Here is an 18,986-nt window from a genome sequence, read left to right on the forward strand (position 1 = left end):
CCACTCAACAAGTGGTACTTTGGGTTCTGCGGAGGGAAACAGTCCCTTCAATACCGTAAAAAAAAAACCAGGAATTAAACAAAAAAAAAAAAAAAAAAAAAAAAAAAAAAAGTTTGGCTCTCATATGTGAATGACATGGTTTTGTAGGGGGATTTAGATTTATTTGAATTGGTTTATACCTAATTTTCTGTAACCAAATGAGTAAGCATCCTTCATCTGCATGCAGTTTTGTGCAATGCTATTGAAAATCCAAATGTGATACTAATTGAATTATGACTTAAAATTCACAAAACATTCTCATTTTGCACTTTTCAAAGGTATATCACAATTGTTTTCAGTCTTGTAGAAGGCTGAAAGTGATATACACATACAAGTTGTTTTTCTTTCCTATGGGATCAGTCGAGGAAACTGTGTAACACTTTTCTCCGAAAATTGTATCATTAATTCTTCTGTAGTCTTTTCATTAAAAAAAGAATTCTAACTGTGCAGGGAATTCTGAAATGCATAGCATGCCGAAATGTGTAAAGATACACTCAAGTTGAATACATCTGCCACATCAGTAGACTCTGTGTAGTGTAGAAATGCGTCTTCTGAATGTCAAGGAGTTAGACTACTAATGAAGAACGCAGAGGAGGGGCAGCGGCATTGCTTCATGGGAACCACCATACCTGTTGATTAATGGAGAGGCCTTAACAGCACTCTTCTTCCATGCGTCTTGCCATGAGGAAAGGGGAGGAAAGGAAAGGTAGTGATGGCAGCAACACCTGGGGAAGGGAGATGGGGAAATATGTGAAGGGAAAATCAGCAGCCCCTACACAATGGTGTCCATCCATAGACCTCGCCAATAAAACAATTTCCAAAAACCCTGAGCTTGGTTTCTTTCTTGCCTTTTTAAAAATCTAGATGAATCTTAAAAATAATTTATGCAAATTAGGTATTTTGAAAGTTGTCAATAGGAACATTCTAACAAGAATCTTCTAAGTCTAGGGACACAGTGGGGTTCTACACATCATAAGCTACTATCTTATTCTCGCTTGGATATAAAGGTATAGATTTTTTTTAACAACATGTTTAAGAAAAAAACTATATAGAATAAACAATACCAAATATATATGTATTCTACCCCCCACACAGTAGGATTATTATCATTTTCTCATTCTGCCTCTACCTCATTGTTACAAAACTGGCTCACTGTGCATTTTCTTTTTACATTCTCTTAGGGCTATGTAGTTCTGGTATCAAAACAATTTCAAGTTGTTAAGTTAATAAGAAAGAAATTTAGTAGATTTCTTATGCATTGCAAGAAGTCAAAATAACAAAACTTGTAAAAAGGTTTATGTTCTAATTATGTGTTTGTAGACATGACTTAATCTGGATTGTCTGTAAATTTTGAAGAGTAAATATATAGGATTATATAAAAATAAATAAAATGAAAATGTTTAGTAAACAGTTGGTAGCAGTAAATGATTTGAATCTTAATGATAATTAATTGCTTTAATAACATCAATAGATGAGATGATACCACACTTAAAAACTGAACACTGCTACCCAATTCTGCTCTTAGTATTTATTTTTGATGAAATCTTTAGCTCTGTATATTTATATTTAGATACAAACTACATATGAAAAATGATTGCTTTACACTATTTAGAGAAGCTTATAAAAGTGGAAATAAACTTATAAAAATCTATGTATATTTTCTGAAGGAAAGAAACAGTATTCTACTGTTTGGGGGGGGATGCTGGTCATGGAGAATATGCTTGTGGGGAGGCAGGGGGTATGTGGGAAATATCTGTACCTTTCTCTGAATTTTCTTGTGAACCAAACTGCTTTAAAAAATTAAGTGTTAATGAAAAAGTAGTAAAAAGGGAAGGAAGTATTGTAAAATATTTAAAAATAGGAGGAATTAATTTTTCTTTGTGGAAAAAAATTCTGACCCCACACACCAATGTTTCTTAATCTATTATTATTTATGGACAGGCTGGGACATTCTTAAATTTTTGTTTAAAGACAGGGATTTTCATGAATAAGTGTTTGCATGCTGAATGTGATTCTACCCTTTAATCCTGATGTTTAAGAATGCAGCTATCACAAAGATCTTTGGGGTTAGAAGCATGATCATCCTTTTGGTCTTATTTTAATCTTGTTTAGACAGGTGTCTCAAAACTTTCCAATTTCTCAATTCTTCTGGTTCTTGACACACTGCTTACTATTAGCCATCATCTCTGTTTAAAATAACATGACCCACCTAATGCTTAGGCAACAGTATTAGTCAGCCCTTGAATTGAGAAATTTAGAAACTAATTGGTTATCATAAGAGATTAGAATCAAAGAATTCTGAAGGCATATGCAGTCTAGGCCTGTTTAAATAAATTAAAAAAAAAAAGCAACCGAAAGTAGAAAACTTAATTTTTATCTGATATGATTAAACATGATATTTTTATAGCTTTTTTCTTATATTTATTTTGTATTTAATTTTAAAATATTGTTATTACACATAATATTTTAAAATTCAAATACCCCTTTAAAATTAAAATCTATGTATTCCAGCAATATCAAAGTAAAAATTAAACCTAATTATTCCTATATTTAAATATTTGTGAGTGAGTATTTTGGGATCAGCATTTTGTCCTTGGGAGAATCAAATGTGGGAATTTTGCAAGCCAGAAGTAAAAAGATCCACATGCTCTTAATTTGGGACAAGATTCTTACAACCAGCATAAAATACATTTTTTCTGACTCTCTAATATGCTAAGAATTTTATATATCATAAGTTCTTCCTTTGACCTGAGTAAGGGTAGAGTATTACGATGTAATATGTTTGAAAATTAGTACTATATTGTGGGAGATTCAAAAATAACCAAAGGTACACTTATGAGAAACTTTGGAAAATAAATACAAATACATAAGACACAGAAGAACACTAATAGTACAATTTATCAAGATGTACCAAGTAATATAAAATGATTTTATAAATAGCTGAGTTTATAAATAACTGAAACAACATAAAACAGCAACAAAAAAGATTAAACTGTAATTTTAAAGAGTCACAAATTCATGGAGTGAAGGAGAGAACTTTATGGAGTAAGGAATATAAAAATAAGTACTATTTTTTCTTCAGGTGTGAAAGGTAGAGGCCAGGATAATAAAATGATCACTGGTACTAAAGGGGAATTTGGTAGGAATCTGCTTATGCACAATGATATAAGCAAGATTTTCAACCTGGATAAAAAGTGGGGTGTGGGGCATATCATCAGTGAAAATATAAAGTGGATAGAGATGGGGCTCCTGGGTGGCTCAGTGGGTTAAAGACTCTGCCTTTGGCTCAGGGACCTGGGATCGAGCCCTGCATCGGGCTCTCTGCTCAGCAGGAAGCCTGCTTCCTCCTCTCTCTGCCTGCCTCTCTGCCTACTTGTGATCTCTATCTGTCAAATTTAAAAAAAATAAAAGTGGTTAGAGAGATGGTTTGTGATTATTACTGGACAGCCTTGACATTGCAGAGTTTGTAATGAGATTGGTTTTACAAAAGGACAGGAATTCCTGTCGTGGAGATGAAAGAACAATGACATCATAGAGAATACCATGGGATGGTCCACTGTAAAGTCAGACTCTTCAAATTTTTATTTTTGGAAAAACGTATCATCAAGATAGAAATACTGGTATTAAGCTACAGATGCTAGGGTCTGTGTGACTGAGTGAAGTCAGCACAGAGAACACAGTGTTGAACCGTTATATGGAAGAAGAAGGTCCAAGGCTTGGCTCCTATCCCTAAGGGTTATAATCTTTTGGTGGGGGACGAAACTAAGGGTCAAATTTAGTGCTTGGAAATTACAAGAGATGAAGGGAGCAGACTTTGACAAGACAGATACTGAACTTCTTCTCAAAGACAGTAGGTTATGGGTCCAGAATGGAAGGAAAGAAGCAGTTTACAGAAAGGGAAGCTGACACAACCTAATGCAGGATGGTGGGAAGGAGGCTGTTGAGTGCTGGTGGTCTGAAGCGAGTCTAACCAGAATGGATTGTGTAGTGGGAGGAACAGCAGAAGAGCCCTGGATGTGTGGAAGAGTCACACTGAACAATATAAAGACATTGATTAAGCCATGAGACTGCTGTTCTCTACTTAATGTCTGAAGCCTTTTCTCAAAACCCAGTGTGCCTGGTGCAAGGACATCTGAGAAAAGGCTATCTCCACACTGCATAAACATTCCTGATAACAGTACTGCTTTCCTTATCTATTTGTAAGGTCCTTCTTAAAAGCAAATTTTCTCTAACAATTAGAAACATATTTTAACTCTGGGTCTGACTCTGAAACTTCCCCACCATCTCTCACTTTCATACCCGGGGCTCTGCTGAAGATGAGCTGCCCAGTATATTCCTCTGAGGGAGTCTTACTCGAGAGAATGAGATGGGTCTGATTTTCCTTCATCCTCCATCTTGCTAAGAGTGGCTAAATAATGATCAAAAAGGGCATTTTAATGATTATAATGCTAACGTCCATAGTGTATATGGGCAGGGCTAGAGTGTGGAGAGGCCCCCAAAGAGCTAACTCTTGCATGAAAAGATTAAGATCTGCCCCAGGGGGCATGGGGAGAGGTGGGACCTAGAACTTTTGCAGAGAAAGGAACACAGCATATTCTTAGAGCACTCATAATACTGAGGTACTGCATATAGGACATTACCCAATGCACTTCTTAAGTATAAAATATACAATCGTATAAACCCTGAATGAGGTTATCAGCCCAGCTTAACTACTGAGACAAGGAAGGAAAAACCAGAAGACACAGAGGGGAAAAATGTTACTATGTAGGCACCACCTGAAGCTTTTTTTTTTTTTTTTTTTTGATCAGTAAAAGTCATAACTGATTTAATTTAAAAGAATAGTTGTTAATCCTTTATTCAGATTTCATTAGTAAGTGTTAATGATGTATTTCTAGAATCCTGAATTATATTTTGAACTCCTAAAATTTAAAAGCATAGATTGCATAGCTTAATGGCCATAAAAATCAACTAAGTAAAAATGTTGCTATTTCCAGGATCCAGCTTTGGTAAAATGGTTGTACAATGAAAAAAAAAAAAAAAATCAGGAAATAGTAAAAAAAAAGATAAAAAATTAAGTGTAAACCTTAGGTACTAACATTGAAATACATTTGAAATGAGTTTCATATGTATGCATTTAAAGTAGAGTGTATTAATCATACTGAACATGATGTTTGTTTTCTTAACTCTAGAGTAAAAACATGAAATATCCTTTTGCTTTTTTTTCTCTTTAACAGCAGATACTCATTAATTTTATTTAATATTACACTCTACTTCCTACAAATTAACTATCATAATGACAGAGTTTTGCCATATACAGATTTGGAGTTTTGATACATTTCTTGACAATTTTGTTAAAATTTTAAGACTTAGTTGTATTAAAAACATTTTATAAAGCTTCTAGCAAGTCCGTAATATTTTGCTCGTTTTCAAATTCTAATGTTTTATATATCTGCCCTCCCTAGAAATCTCACCATGTGTATCTATAATAGTAGGATTCACTCTGTTCATTAGACAAACTAATAGCCTCTGAATACCTGGTTAATTATTGATTAATGTATTGAATAATATTCACTTACAATTTTAATATTAATTAATACACTATTTCACTACATTGACATAATTAATATTCTAAGTAATTTTTTATTTAAAATACATTTTAATGTGGGTTTTGCTCATCCTCTTCTTGACTTTTAATTGTTTGAGTCAATAAATAAAATTATAGAAAGTGTAAGTCTTCACAAAAGACATTTATAGCCTCTGAAACTGAAGGTTGTTATATCAGTTCGATAATTCGATTTTGTTCATCGCATATTTCATGAGTGTTCAATCTGTGCTAGCCACCGATTTAGTCAGTGAAACTTAAACATAAGATTTCAGGACTTCTTTAAACTCTGAAAAACTGTAGAAGACCCAAAGTGCTTTTGTCTTATATCATTGATTTTCATCATATCCAAAATCCTAATTCAGATGCTTAAAAAATAATTAACTGTAAACATTTTGAAAGTTCCCATAAGTTCACAACATGAAGAAAATATTTTATGAAAAATTATTACCATATTTTTTTAAATTAAAAAAAGAACCTCCGTAAGAATGACACTGTAATATATGCTAATACAGATGTGTGATATTCAAAGAGTTACAGACAAGAGCATCAACAAGGCCTCACAGAAGAGGTCATAGTTGCAGTCAACTTTAAAGAAAAAATTGGTCAGCAGGAAAGCGATGCAGATGAAAGAGACTAAGACCATTTCAGTGAAAAAAGGGCATGACTAGACACAGCAGGTTGTAATAGAAAGAACATGGTGCTTTTGTTTGACAGATTTTCTTCAAACTCCATCTCAGCCCCTCACTGGCTGCATGACTTAGAGCTAATCACCCAAGATCTGTGAGGCACGATTTGCTCTCTCGTGAACTAATAAAATCTACACATTAAGACGATCCCAAAGATTGAGATGAAAAATGTAAAGTATTTTCACGTGTGGCAGTTAAGTAGCACGCTCAGTAATATGCCATTTTTTGGTTGCCTATTTAAGGGTAGTGAATTGGTTACCATGCTGAGAATACAGAGTACAGGAGGTGAGGGAGAGAGGATAGAAGCTACAAACAAGAGCAGAAGGGGCAGCAGTGAAGTAGAATTGTTACACAGGTTCAAGGTGGACCTAAGTGACTAAAAAAAGAAAATAGACATATAGTAATATAAGTAGAACTACCTCGCAAACTTCTAAAAAGAATCACTTCTCATGCAGACGTTAGCAAGCCCATCGAAAATCTTGATTTCCACTCAGTGTCTTTCTATTCTTGTCCCGGGGGTTGGGGCAGATTGTAAAACAAACCACAATTTTAGATAAAAAATAAAAAAACATATTCCAGAATCTTCTAAATATAGAAGGAAATGTGTAAAGAGGATGCCTGGTTGGTTCAATGTGTTGAGTGTCTTCCTTCAGCTCAAGACAGGATCCTGGAGACCCAGGATGCAATCCTACATTTGGTTCCCTGCTCAGCAGGGAGTCTGCTTCTCTTTCTGCCCCTCACCCCATTCTTCTGTTCTCTCTCTCACTCGCTCTCTCATATAAATAAATAAAACCTTTTCAAAAAGAAATGTGTAAGAATAGCATAGATGGTAGAAAATTTACCTGAGACAGAAATTTAACCAATCTTTTCCATGGCTTATCTGAATTGTACAGTTGTCTTTGAAATCAGATTTCAATTCTATTTTAGTAATGAATGAATGAATGAATATATAAATAAATATATAGTTAATTCCATATGAGAAATATATTAAGAATTTGAACTAGCAATTGTTATGTTCTCAATTTGTAGATGACAATCAGCAGATACATAAAGTCCACCCATCAATGTCATTTATCTAGAAAATACTTTTATTAAGAGCGTGGTATGCAAAGAACATTTTAATTTTTCCCTATGTTAGATGTTTGAGGCCCTTGATAGGATAGATAGTTAAAAAGAACAATTTCTCAACTACAAAATAAATATTTCTGTTGATAACATTTTAGTTCTATCAACTAAGAGAGAAAGGAGAAAAATATACTTAGAGAAACATAGTTTTGAAATATAGAATATACTCTTCACCAAGACCTACATGTAGAACTTTATGAAACATAATAAATATCCTATCTCATGTATAAACACTAAGTGTAGTACATACCAATGATCAGTAAGAACTGTATGAATTTTAGGTGAGAAAATCTGTAATACTCTACAAAGACTTGATGATTAGCCTATTTTTGGATACAGTATATCTTATACCACTCATTGTGACTGAATTTGTAATACTCTAAAAAGAATTTATGACTATCCTGTCTCTTTTGGATATGGTCAATTGTGACTGATTTCTCCATCAATCGTTGTGACTGATTTCTCCACCACCACAGGTCAACTCAGACCATTATCAGAAGAACAAACAAAGGAAAAGCATAAAAGCCAGCATGATATTGGAAATCATGGGTGGACCTTGGCCTAGACAATATTAATTTATTCTTTAATTAACTTAGCGAATATTTACTGGACATCTATTCTATGCTAGGCACTGCCCTATTAGCTAGAGATACAATAAATAAGAAAACATGGCTTCTGCCTTCCTGTAGTATAAGGTCTAGAGAGTAAGATATTTAATAAATAAGTAAATAAATCAGTAAATAAATAAATAGCTAAATGCCTCTATTCTACTCAATGCACATACAAGTAATTCTAGAGCTTATTTCCAAGAGAATTTTGTTGCAAATATTACATATCATAAAAATTAAACCCTGCTCTTTATAACCTCTCAAATCCTAACTCTGTAATATAGTAAAGCTCTGTATCCAAATAGGCAGATATCTAACCCTACCTAACTCTCACCATCTAAGACTTACAAATGACTGTCCTAATAGCTGAAATTAAATACTGGATGACAATTTTTACCCTCATTTTTTTGGTATCACCTTTGTGTGCCTGGATGTCATCAACGTTCAGTGATAACTGCAGTATAAACTCCCCTTAATCAACCATCCTTCCCTGAAGCATGATTTGTTTATAGTTTACTCATTGAAATATTTATTTTCTTTATAACTTGTTCTGCTATTTCCTTCCATTTAGTACGAACTACTATATTCTAACTTTCCCAAGTCAAACAACAGTTGTCAATTCTGAGTGAATTTCGCCACATAACTGTAATAATCTAACAATTAGGAAACATTTTTTTCATCAAAACGTTTCAGTCTTGAATAAAATTAGCAGAAGGTATGCAAGGACATTTTGAATTTAACTACTATGGAATTAAAAAAAAATGGATGATTTCTTTTGTAGAGTTGAAATCACTCTGTAGTGTTATTTATAATTTCGAACCTCAAGGAATGATGACTCATAGATATGAAGAATGAAAGAAAAATAAAACAGTCTGATCACCCTATCCTTTGTTTGAAAGACTTGCACCCTGTTCTTAACGTATTTTAATTTATTTTTAAAATGCAAGTTGTTCTTTGACTAGAAAACATTTCAGATGCTTGGAAAAACTTTTTTTTTTTTTTTGTAGTATTTTCTTTTCAACACATTCATGTACAACCGAAGAGATATGAAGCATGCTCAAAGTTGGGATTCAGTTAATACACAAGAACAGTTTTTTTTCCAATACTGTCATTTAGATGACATGAAGGAAAATGTTAACTTTGGGCCATGCTATTCCATCTAAGCATATATCTTATTTCATTATATATGTGTGAATTCCTAATGTTTTAGTTCAAACCTATAAAATATGGTATACTCCTGAGCAATCTGACAGATGATAAAACTGCAAGGGTAGTTAGTACAGGCTTGCATGTTTTCATACTTCTGCAAATTTATGGATTTCTCTTCATTTCAATCAGCTCTCTGAATCGGTTGACTAGTGTCAAATTTAATAAATAGCATGTGGGAGGTCTGCTAATATATGTGAAGAACCTGTTCTGTCTCCCTCACCTCCAGCAGATATGCTTTTATTATATATCAATTAAGTAATACATTTCCTGGGAGGGAGGGGACCTGAAAATAAACCATATGCCACATGGATTTTATTGTAAAAATAACAGCTATGTTTATTTTAAGCAGATTGCATAAAAAGAAAATAAACATTTGTCTTGGTATACTCTATTAGTTTATCATGCATAACATAGACTTTTTGTATTTTGCTGTTATATATTTTTTCTAGTTATAAAAAATATATTTTATAAAATCCCATATTGTGCGCCTAAACCTTCTTGGGTCTTTCAAATATTCCATTTGCAGATCAGTTCATGGGGGTGTACTATAAGAAGAATCCTGAAATCAAAATCAATTTTTTGAAAGTTAACATTTTGCTGGCCAAATACACTAAACTTCTCAAAAAGAGTTGCAACCAAAATCAATTCAGAAAATGTAATGATAAAAACTTTCTGTTTAAGATAAAAAATACATACTCTTTCAAAATGTCTTTTAAAGTAATTCCTAGGAAATGAAAGTTAAAGTTATTTCCCTGTGGGGGCGCCTGGGTGGCTCAGTAGGTTAAACCTCTGCCTTCAGCTCAGGCCATGATCTCAGGGTCCTGGGATGGAGCCTTGCATCAGAAGCCTGCTTCCCCCTCCCCCTCTGCCTGCCTCTCTGCCTACTTGTGATCTATCTCTCTCTTCCTCTCTCTCTGTGTCAAATAAATAATAAATAAAACCTTAAAAAAAAAAAAAAGATAGTTCCCTATGACATTAGTTATAGCCCCGAGTCCCTTTTGACCTGCAGACCAAAATTCTTCATTCCTGGGGGAATCACTGTTCTCAAATCTAGTCTAGGCCCTTGTTCATCAACCTTGTTTTTTCCCTCTAACATAATTCCAACTAACTTCCTACTCTTAAGTGACCCTTCTATTCCTTGCCAATAAAAAGAACAGGTAAGGGAATACAGTACATCAAAAGAGATAAGCATACGAATATTACATACTGTGTGAGAGCAAGTATTTCCAAAATAAATGCATATTCTAAATCTTCCTACATCAAACGTAGATTTGCAAAGTCAGGCCATGCATGATTAGAAATGCTGAAGGCATACCTCTACAGTGGTTCATGCTTTTGAGATTTCAAATTATAACAGCATCCCATTTTTACAAGGCGTTACTAGAATATTCTCCAATGTGTATATTAGATTTCTTTATAGAGACAGTCATGTTCCTACAAGCCATAAATTTAATAAATCACCAGATATATAACTTTCATTCTCACATTTACATTACCAAGTATTTTATGGAGCAATTTTCTTAGTCATAGCAGTGAGACTGTTCAATAATATAAATAAATAAATAAATAAGTACTATTTAAACATAAAACCCTTAACTCTAAAAGGAAATAACTAGACTGGAGTGTCACAAGAATACAATCCACTATTAAAGAGAACTCAGTTATCAGGAGGGTCTATCTTAGTTTGCCTCCATGAAGGTTTATTACGAGTAGTATCAGAAGGACTTTATTTTAACAAGCATTGCAGAAGCCAAGGATGGTTATGGCTGGGTTCTAGTGCAGAGAGAAAGAGGATGAGAAGTCTAATATACCACAATGCTGAAATCGTTATTATAAATAACTGGTACACTTACATCAAATTTTCATACATTTTCAACAGAAACCTGAAATACAGAGTCTGACAGTCTCAGGCACAGAATTTCTTGTTGAGACCTGTTGCTGTGAGTTAACAGTGCCAGGCCTATGTGTTCCCAGGGATTTTTAGGCTTATATTAAAAAACAAAATCCCTTGTAAGGAAAACCGGACCGTAAGGTGTAAAGGATAGTTTGAAATAATGAGATAGTTGAGTGATCCAATGAAAAAAACCTTCAAGCAATATTTGAGAATATTCTAAGTTAGCACACAGCTATTTTAGCTTAAGCAACACATTCCATAAATCTCTACTGTGGAAACATAGATATTCACCTTATTCTTGAGGGAAGAAAAACACTAGAAGGCATTAGAAAAGTCTGTAGTTGGTAAGCTGTAAGTTAACATTACAGTCTTTTTGTTGGTATATTATTTAAAGAATTACATTGAATTCCAGGTTGACATGTTAAGTGATGAGAGAAAATAATCCAAATTTTAAAGAAATAAGTACTACAAATGTTCTATTTGCCATTTAATAAAGTTTATTTTAGTATAGAAAATATTACTGATTTTAAAATACAAAGTCTCAATATGTTAGGAGTTCACAACAAATGAAACTATTGACCTTAATAGAACATTTCTAAAATAAAATCTTTCTGAAGGTGTAATTTATTATTCCAATTATCTCCAAGATATGTGTTAGCCTTCTCAGCCCAGCGTACCAAGTATGGTGTGTGTATCCGTGCCTCTGTGTGTTTCCCAAGTGAGCAATGCTGAGATTTCCTAAAGTTTGCTTATAAATTTCAGAAGGAGCATCTGAAATACACAATAACTGGAAAGTCAAATTCTCCACATGTTGAGCCACTAAATAAAATATTTGTCCTCAAAGTTGTTTAAGAAGGCACATCAGGTAGAAGAAGATAGTTCACGAAGTCCAATCAATAAGGAGACTGACTAAATGAAGTACAAAAAATATTATAATGGATCCTTTTGCTCTTTGAAATCAATGGCAGTAACCTTCATTTAGAAAGAATGTGTTTCTGAGCAATAACATGCAGCAATATTTCTCAAGCTGCTAAAATGAAAAGAGCTCAGAGGCAGGCATCTCTCCATGTAGCTATATTATATTTCTGTTCTTTCTTTTCCGCTACGGAGGCAGGAGAATTGCCTTAACCACTTCAGAAATGCCATGCCTTCTTCCCATCAGAGGAAATGAAGGCTATGGCATTGATGCTAAAACATATATGATAATTACAAATGAGCATCAGGGGCAGATGGGGGCTTTTAGCTGCTTAATGACTAGGTCAATTATTAGTAAACTAAATATGCCAGCTTCTCAGTGAAAATAGATATTTTTACTTAATCCCACACAGAAATATGCACCATCTTTTATGCCTGTATATTCCTAAATACATGAAGTGATTCCATATGTCAAATTAAAAATACATATTCTTATTTTAGTATGAAAAACAATTACAATGTTGTAAATGTTAGCACCAATAGAATCATCAATCTACCTTTATAAGCTGTATCTTCTTGCTGCTATTAAAAGGTTTAACAGGGTATAATACCTGAGTAGGAGGGACTTGGAAATTCTTTCTGGCAGATATATATGCCCTTTAACATGTCATGCCAGTGATTTCAAAATTCATTTCCAATTTATCTTAATTTGTTACTGTATCTAAGGAAGTTTCTTTCTTTCTTTCTTTCTTTCTTTCTTTCTTTCTTTCTTTCTTCCTTTCTTCTTTTTAAATTTGAGTAACCTAATTAATCATTCTCCTCAGAAAGGTTTGTTTGTTTGTTTTTAGAGGTTTTATTTATTTATTTGAGACAAACACAGAGGCAGAGAGGGAGAGAGAACAGGAGTAGGGAAGAGAGGGTGAAGCAGGCTTGATCCCAAAGATCTGAAGTGTCTGCCTTTTGGCTCAGGTCAAGATCCCATGGTCTGGGGTCAAGCATAGGCTTCCCTGCTCAGCAGGGAGTCTGCTTCTCCCTCTCCCTCTGACTCCCGACCCCCAAATTCCCTCCCTCCTTCCCTCCCTCCCTCCCTCCCTCCCTCCCTCCCTCCCTCCCTTTCTTTCTTTCTTTCTCTCTCTTTTTTCTTCCTTTCTCTCTCTCAAATAAATAAATAAATAAATCTTTTTAAAAAGTGAAAAAAAAATTCCATTGGGAGGTCTGGGACTTCTGCCGTAGTTAAAAATATGTGTGCCCACGTCTTGAAATAGCTAGGATCCTTTCTAAATTGATTATGTTATATAAAAATCATATTTAACACAATCTAATAGTTTTGAAGATAGCAATATGGGTATGAAAGCATTTTTTCCCTATATTTATCCTGCAAAGAGGACATTTAAAATAAATCTCTGAGAGTTTGTGCATTTAGCCTGTTTTAGCTTATTTTGATATTTCCAACATTACTGAGACAATATTAAAAGTATTAAATAAACTGCTTAAACATCTTTTTAGTGCTTACTTTACCGAATGGTTTGCATAATTAAAAAGTTAATTGCTTTGTTTCTACAATCTTTAGGAGGCATGGGACCAACTCCAGAAGCAGGCTGCTAAAGCTGTATTTTCTTATGCATATGCATTATTCCATGGAGTGAAGCACCCTCCCAGCCTTGGCAGAGGGTGCTGTTAAGATGTGTGTGTGTGTGTGTGTGTGTGTAGAATGAACTACCAATGAGATACAAGCATAAGAAACAGAATTATCAAGTACAAACAGTGAATAAAGCACCTGGTATTAAATCCTTACCTTATTTTGAGTACTGTATTTCATCAAGCAGCTCATGATATCGAGTCTATTATTCTGTTATTATTATGCCAAGAAAAAAATCTATTAGGCTTTTCCTGATTTTTATGATATAAAAACTTGACTATTTCACTTATGATCCCAGATCTCAACATTTCTGTCAAGGCATGATTTAAAGTGGTTTTCAATGATGAAATATAATACTGCTTTTCCAAAATTACAAAAAACAGGCATTGTGTTTTATAAATCACACAATAAAAAGTGGGATTCTCTTAATGTCCCTGAAAAATAGGCTTAAGGAATGGCTTTTCTGCCTTAGATAATGACACAAGATCAATGATTTGCTCAAGACTACATAATAAATGAATGCTTCCATTAAATATAAAATAAAACTAATCTACTTAAAGATGATTTTAAAATAGAAATAATTATCATAGCTGCAATAGGTTTCATGAACTTTAAATGCAGTAGTGCAAATATAGCCCTGTGGCGCTAATAGCAAAGAGAAAGGATGATAAATAATAATAACTCCTATGTATTGAGCACCTAGTGTTATTAGTTATTAGCCACAATTTTGCATATCTTCTTCCCGGTATCATCATCTATAAAAAGGCCAATAATATTACCTTCCTCAGTGATTCTACAAAGCAAATGAATATGTAGAATCTTCAGGTTAGCACTAATGTACTATAAAAGTATTAGTTTATTATTTCAATTTACCTTATCTTTTTATCATTTATTTTTAGATACTTAATAAGGATACTATTTCATCATTCCAATAAATTTTAATGTAGGTATAATACCCACTTTATGGTAAATTGTTCTTTTCTGGTGTTTCTCACTTTGTGTGTCTATGGGCGAGCAGGAGTGAATAAGTCTATAATTCATTTGTCTCTGACATTTGAGATACTTCATGATGACCTCCCTTTAAAATCCCTTTAGCCCTTTATGCTTGAATTGTATTGTAATTGGGTTGTTCTGCACTATACTCTGAAAATTATCTCAAATACTCCATAAAAGTTGATTTCTACATTTATAAATATATTTGGCTTAATTAGCAGCATAAGTAGAAAAGTGAATAAGAGCTATGAATCGGTGCCTAATTAGCAGAATCTATCCATACTCTGATTGGCGATCATCCTTTACAAAGTTTTTCTCACTGCCATGAATATTTGAGAGTCATCTGTAATCTCAGAGTCTTAAGAACTGTTCTGCTGCTGGGCACTGAATGATCTTTAATAATTATTTGATGAATATCTCTGTGAGTTACTGGTTTCTGTCATTTACCACTCTTTCACAATAAATCCAGGAAAATATATTCAGGCCTCTTAAAGACAGAAGCTACTTAGCTGCAGAAAATAAATCTGAAACAATTAATAAGTTTTCCTTGTCTGTGGTTTTCACAGAATTATATTATAAATATTGGCAGTTATTCACAATACATAGAGAGCCATTTGCTCTTATCCTTAAAAACCAATATGGATTTAAAAAGGGGCCAGGAAACAACTTACCTTTTGGGCAAAACATGTGAAGCCACTGAATATTTTTGTAGGCAAGAAAACAATCATGCACTTACTAAATATTATGAACACAACAGTTTGACGTGGAAAAGAAAAAGCTGTAGAACCAGAAAAAACAGTGAAATGTATATAAACAATTGAACATAGTAGAGTAGTAACTTGATATAATTTTGTTAAATGCTGACTACCTAAAAATATATGCTCAGGTATAACTGCACAACAACATTTTAAGGAAGATAGGAGTGTAATTATTATAATTATTCCCATTTTTAAGTGAGTGAGATATGTGTATTGATCCAGGTTCCTTTCCTGAAAATGTGGTGGAGCTTGAACAAAGACTTGAACTTCTGGCATTAGTTCTTTTGATATATAAATATAACATATAATATTGACATATATAATTATTATATAGTATTATTATGTATTATGTCTTATAACAGAAGAATTAAGTTAGATTTAAGAAGGACATTTTAAAATTGAACATTTATAAGACAGACTTTTCTAAAAGCTACCTCAAAAGGAATACAGATCTTGGTAGTCTAAAAAGACTCACATATAATGACTTTTGGTATAGAAAATGAATCGCTTGATCCTCAAAATGTCACAGATGAGATATTACAAGGGAGAAAATGTATATGGGATGGTGAAGTTGGGAAAGATAAAGATATAAGGTTATTAGAATGCATAAAATAATAAAAATGTGAAACCTCAGAGTCAGTCTGTGGGACAGTCCTCTAATCCTCCTTCAGGAATGAAGGAGAAATTCAGAGAATGTCGGAGAAATTCAGAACTTTTCATTTGGGTAAAGAAGAGTAATGTATTTTCCCTAGTATTTTCCTAGTATTTTCAAAGACTTAAAAAGAAAAAAACAAAACAAAAAAAAAATTAGTCTAAGTAATCAAGTCAAAAGTCCTGCTCTGAAATGAAATGTAGTTACATAAGAAAAACACACATGGGGACCTCTAAACCCATGGACAATTGATAGAACTAATTTAATAGCTAGTTGATCCTGAGGACATAGGTAATACCGAGACCTGGGCTACAAATGAAAAGCATCTGGGTTTGATTTCACAAAAAAGGATAAAAACAGTCTGGGGCTGAAATAGGCAGGAATTAGATTTTAGAACCTCATTATTCTGGGAGAAAGAGATGAACCAATGTTGTCCAGGAGACTAGAAGTGCCCCTCAGAATTGAATTCTGAAAGAACTAGTGAAGGCTGAACACAATTGATCACACTGAATGAAGGGGAGGAAGCTCAAGGCGAAGAACTCTGATAAAATATGGTTCTGTGTGAACATGTTGCTTCCAATCACCTGTTTAAAGATGATGTATGGTTAACATTGTGCCGACTAAAGTAAAGGGGGAAAAGAAGCACTAGTCCCTAAAACTCGATTTCCTCCAAGTATTTGTATAATTGAAGATTGAATTTATTTTAGGTAAGAATCATCCGAGAAATTATGAGTATAGAAATACCAATGTTGAAAATTACATATCACTCCGGGAGATGTTTTTGATACACAGTTTTAAGTGTCAGATGTCACCCACTGGAGAGGAATAGCAAGTTAACTGCTGAGGTAAACAATAGATCTGATGAAAAACTGGCTGAATGTTTAGATCATGCAAAGACACCTTATAGAATGAACTAGAAGCAAGGAGAGGAATGAAATCTGGCTATATAAACATGCTTAAAGCTGATAATGAAAAAATGATTTACATATTTTAAGAAAAATATGAAAATCCTTAAGAGATGACCTTAAAGGGAAAACAAACAACAATAACAACAAACACAAGTTAGGGACCCAGGATCTCAGTTGGTGCCCAGTCCTAAAAGATGCCCTGAATCTAGGGAGCCAAAGCAATCTCTTTTTCAGGACATGATCCATTCAGTGGTGGATGTGTTTCAGCAGGCTTCATCCGGTCTCCATGGTTCTGGATGAAGCCCCTCCTTCTTCTGATTGCACCCTCACCAGGCAATCTTTTAAGAGATATGCTGATTTGCCTTGGATCTCTTTAGAGATAAAGAGTACCTTCTGAGAGAAGACGCAGGAATATCTCTATTTTTGAATGGGATATTCTCCTGCTCAAAATTTGATAAACGGATGCTCAACTTTGAAATCAGGGTCTTGTAATATTGTTGAAAATTGGTCTTGGCTCTGTATAATTCTGTGCACTGGTAAAATTTTGATTCTTAGATTAAGGGGGAAAAAATTGCCAGGTGGCTCCTAGAGTCCATCTGGCAACCAGAGAGGTAGTCTTTTCTTGGCATACCCTACATTCCCATACTCTCTATTCAAAGCTTCAGGACAACGGAGAGTGCATATGCCAAGCCAAAAAATGGATATGTCTAGAGATTTCTGATAAACCAAATAAGTGTATGTGTGATTAACTTGGAGTTGCATTTTTATTTGGAAATTATTATGCAGAATTGCTTAGATCATCTTGCACTGGAAGGGACAAGTTTTATCAATAAAGTCCCTATTCATAATTCCTACTAAGCAACAATGAACTCAGAGAAAGAATAAATTTATGTGACATTGATGGTTGACCTTCCTTACATAAAAACAACATCAAAAGTGACATCTGCCTGGCAAATCATTATTAGTAACTCTTTGCACATAACATATTTGGAGGCATTTCTTCCCTTTCATGGTGTACTAGCTGTGGTAAGCATTTTTGTCATTACATATCTGTGGTGTTGTTTACATATAAAATAGCCTGGATTTGGAGAGTCCTTATACTAAGTTTTTTGAATTTATTTCTCAAGTAAATTATCTTTTCATTATTTTCTGTTTTGAAGCACATCTATTTGCACAGTATTACCAATCACTGATAACACTCTTACAGTGTCAGGAATCTTGTAATTACAAAATAAAAATTTTTGATGATAACCAGGAAAATGTTATTATGGGATTTCAACAAAAATACAATTAGTCAGACACCATATAAATTTCAAGACAGTGAGATGGACAAATGATGTCCCCGCATACAGTGAAATATAAAAGTGATATTAGAGGCAAAATCTAATTTAAAGGAGTAATTGATATATCACTCAAGGAAACCTGTTACATAGAAATTTCAGACCCTGTAGTACTTTCAGTAAATTTTGTAAAAATAAAACAATAATTCTGAACAATGGGAGCATAAGATAATTAGAAATTCATTAAGGGGCACCTGGGTGGCTTAGTTGGTTGAGCATCCAACTCTTGGTTTTGGCTCAGGTCATGATATCAGGGTTAGGAGATCCAGCCTCATGTTGGGCTCCATGCTCAGCACAGAGTCTGCTAGGGGATTTTCTCCCTCTGCCCCTCCCTCCTCTCTCTCTTAAATAAATAACCTTAAAAAATTCATTAAGATTGGTGTCAAGGGATGCAACAACCATACCCCTGTCTTCGATAATGACATTATAATGAACTTATTTGACCTGAAAAAACATTCTCAAGTGTGTTTTGACACTATACTTCCTGGTCTTCAGTTTTCTCAGTAGTCTCACTTCTACTAAATCCCTATCAAAGACATTGGGCCCTAAGACCATATAATTGAATTCAACAATTTTTTTGGATATCTGTGTGTAGGGATTATTCCAGTTATATCA

At 33.8% G+C, this 18,986-nt stretch overlaps 1 protein-coding gene across 10 annotated transcripts in view; it reads right to left on the reverse strand.

Moving 5' to 3' along the window:
* Positions 1 to 18,986, reverse strand: part of PCDH7 (protocadherin 7) — a 413,338-nt gene that overhangs the window by 191,072 nt on the left and 203,280 nt on the right. For 5 of the 10 annotated variants that reach the window (XM_032853694.1, XM_032853666.1, XM_032853680.1 and 2 more), the window contains exon 3: positions 669 to 764. The exons of the other annotated variants lie outside the window; for them this stretch is intronic. In XM_032853694.1, coding sequence (XP_032709585.1) covers positions 676 to 764 — 89 coding nt within the window. In that variant the 3' untranslated portion in view covers positions 669 to 675. The remainder of the gene's footprint in view (positions 1 to 668; positions 765 to 18,986) is intronic. 10 annotated transcript variants of the gene reach the window in all.

Source organism: Lontra canadensis, unplaced genomic scaffold, assembly GCF_010015895.1.
Source record: "Lontra canadensis isolate GAN:19392208 unplaced genomic scaffold, GSC_riverotter_1.0 scaffold1, whole genome shotgun sequence".
Taxonomy (NCBI): domain Eukaryota; kingdom Metazoa; phylum Chordata; class Mammalia; order Carnivora; family Mustelidae; genus Lontra; species Lontra canadensis.